The sequence below is a fragment of the Etheostoma spectabile genome, chromosome 20, assembly GCF_008692095.1.
Source record: "Etheostoma spectabile isolate EspeVRDwgs_2016 chromosome 20, UIUC_Espe_1.0, whole genome shotgun sequence".
NCBI classification, from domain to species: Eukaryota; Metazoa; Chordata; class Actinopteri; order Perciformes; family Percidae; genus Etheostoma; species Etheostoma spectabile.
In genome coordinates, this window is record NC_045752.1 from 16477852 (window position 1) to 16480968 (window position 3117).

General features: G+C 35.3%; 1 protein-coding gene across 2 annotated transcripts in view; it reads right to left on the reverse strand.

Moving 5' to 3' along the window:
• Positions 1-1103: 1103 nt before the first annotated feature.
• Positions 1104-3117, reverse strand: part of cimip5 (ciliary microtubule inner protein 5) — a 3060-nt gene continuing 1046 nt past the window's right edge. Inside the window, exons 3-4 of one of the 2 annotated variants that reach the window (XR_004327086.1) lie at positions 1679-2042; positions 1104-1648 (exon numbers count right to left, since the gene is read on the reverse strand). Coding sequence is in view for 1 of the 2 variants with exons in the window: in XM_032501280.1 (XP_032357171.1) it covers positions 1845-2042 (198 nt within the window). In the remaining variant the exon portion in view is untranslated. Of the gene's footprint in view, positions 2043-3117 lie in introns of both variants that reach the window. The other variant, XM_032501280.1, reaches the window with a different exon arrangement.

Genomic DNA, 3117 nt, shown 5'->3' on the forward strand with positions numbered 1-3117 from the left:
AATTTCATATCCATAAAGCAAAATTTGCTAAATCGCGACCAGTTTTTACTCACTTCAGAAATTAATTTCAAAACTTTTGTGAGTCTATCCAAATCATTAATAGTAAGAAAACTATCGATATAGCTGATCTACTACAAGATTTTAAGAAATTATAATTGTATAGCCTTTGCTCATCTCACCTTGTCTTTGTATTTATTTTATGTTCTTGATGTTTATATTTAATCCACTCTTTTCTTTTTTGTTTTATTTGTATATAAGTGTCCATGTGTATGTATTTTTTTTTCTTCTTCTTAAGAATCATAAATACTGTATATACTGTACAGTAAGGTTATTTTATTTATCTACTTATTTATGCTATATATGCTGTTTTTTATTTAATTTTCTACAGATGCCAAAGTGTTCAATGAATGTTTAACATGTTTTGTAAAACTTAAGATGATAATAAAAAAAAAAAAACTACTGGGCTGTCAGCTATAACTTCTAACATAACAAAATCAATTCCGTACACCCAGACTTTAAAATTCAAAATTTTTATTGAAATGAGACATTGACTTTGATCCAGATTGTACAAGTTTTTCAAATTCAATGGTGATCAACATTTTCCCTTCAAATTCAGACAAAAACGGGCAGTGGTTTACAGTGTAACAAAATCACAATATACACAATGGCAACAGTAACAACAACACTCTAAGATATTCTGCCGCTCACATAAAGTGCAGATGAGTGAAAACAAGCTACATTATTGGGAGAATCACACAAATTAAATGACGGGCATTTGGTTTATTTAAATTTACATTTAGCATATATTTAGCAGTTGCACATTTTTGTTCCCATCCTGTACATATTCAAATATTTGTTTTTTACTTTATTTTATTTTATTTCATGTATATTGTATGTATGTATATTTTTCCTAGTATTATTACACTACATTTGTGCTTTGTGACTGATTTTTGCTGCGTTACACAGGAATTTCCCATTTTCTTGGGATCAATAAAAACATCTATCTATCTATCCTATCTCTCTATTCTATAATTTCATGTCTCCACCATGGAACAATAGCGGTCCTGACAAACACGTAATAAATGTAACAGCAGTTTTAGGCATTTTTTAACACAACTTAACACCAAAATAAGATATTCTAATAGCAACAGCAAGTTAGAGTCTCACATTTACTTATGATACAACTGTTTTTAAACTGTATGCCAGTTTTTTTTGTTTTGTTTGTTGTTTGTTCCTGCAGCACTATTTGAGTGTGGAGAAATGTGGTGGAGATACAACCTTTCACTCATCCAAATTTGATCAGGTATCTTGTTAGATTATCAAGTATCTGATGAAAGACCTGATGGAGCTCGGATGACGTGAATCGGATCTGCTGGTGTCTTTCCTTCTCACCTGGCTTTAGAGGTGAGCAAATTTCTTCAACATCCACTTTTGTACTCTTTGCATATGTAAAAACTGTTTTTGCCACAGACAACAACACTCAGATCTATCTTCATCTATGAATAAATGAATACAATTCAGGACATAAATTACAATATAATCAATAAAGGAAATTAGCAGATGTAGGACAGCAATCCTTTTATTAGTCCTGACTCCCTCCTGGATATGGCTTCAAAAATAGATGTCTGTATTCTACTTAATAATTACTCTTGATTAAAATGACAAAAGAAAACAAAACATCTAATCTAAACTCACCTAGGCTGAGCTATGGTGAGTGCCACACCATCCCAAACCCATCTAAGCTCCAGTGCAGTCCCAGCTTTGAAGAGTCCAGGGTAAAAAGAAAATAAAAAAGAGCTAATATGCAGAGGTGCTGGTGACAAGTGGCTCGTCTTCACAGCGGCCTAGCAGGGCAGCATCTCTTGGTCCTGCTTGCGCTTGTGATGGCCTCCAGACCAGAGGAACAGCCTGTCCAGTCTGACCAGTTCACTCCCCAGTGGAGTGGACAGTCTGCTGCCAAACATCTGGTTGGTGGTGTTGGGGACGTCATTAGAGAAGAGCGACACATAGCTGGGTAAAGGCTCCTCTGACTTTGGCTGCCCCTACATACCCACAGGGGTCAGATGTTTGTTGGCAACATTCAGCTGTATAATGGCTCGCAGATAAAGCCGACATTAAGTCCACCAGGGACAAATCAGCCTTAGTAATCCTGTCATCAGTTACCACATATGATGCATTTTAAAATGCCGTCAATGACTTTCTACTGAGTATTTAGACATGTTTACTTCAAGTGGATGAACCATTATATAGAAATTAGAGTAATCAAATTTAATGAAAAAGATGAAAAACAATGTGAAAACGTTCAAAGGTCAAATAGTGCAGTGCTTGGAGCTGTGGAATATAATAAGAATGGACACTGTTGGAGCTATTCATTGTTTTATTATATTTAAAAGTCACATATTTATTCATTTATTTCTGTTTTGCTTGAATCATACAGCTGCTTAAGCTTGTTTATGTTATTTGTATTTTATTTAGGTTCTTTTTTTTAGTATCCGCCAGTGCTTTTGTTTTGAAAGTAGGGCTGCAGCGACTGTAAAAGCGCCCTTAGACTAACCCATTGGTAGTCTAATAGTGTGTATACTGTGCTGTATATAAACATATTGGCCTATATATATATATATATATGGGCCAGAATCTGCCTTTGATGGAGGGGGGCATATCATAGTGGGGGGGGGTCTGGCTGTTCTCCACCAGGGTTATTTTGAGCGTCAAAGACTTAATTTCCTGCTTTCAGATCATTTTTATTCACCAACTTATAGTGAAAATACCTTTATTTAGCCTATGCAAAGAAGAAAAACACAGATGACAATTCAAAACAGATTAAAAAATATAATGGAAAGCATATGTTGTTGCATGTCATTGGGCACTTTTAAGCTGGTATATAGAAATCTTTCTTAGTGGGTACTGCGTACACCTGCGTATCATGTAGACTACACCACTGGACTAACCCTAGCCCCCAGGTGAAGTACATAGTGATCAGGTATGTAGGAGGACTGATGTTTTTTTTACCAGAGCCTAGAGACGCCATTGTTCCATTGTTTAATATGTTTGTTTGCTGAGAACTGGATACATAAACCTCACCAAATCCCATCTCTGCCTGGACAATGAAGGGTTTTT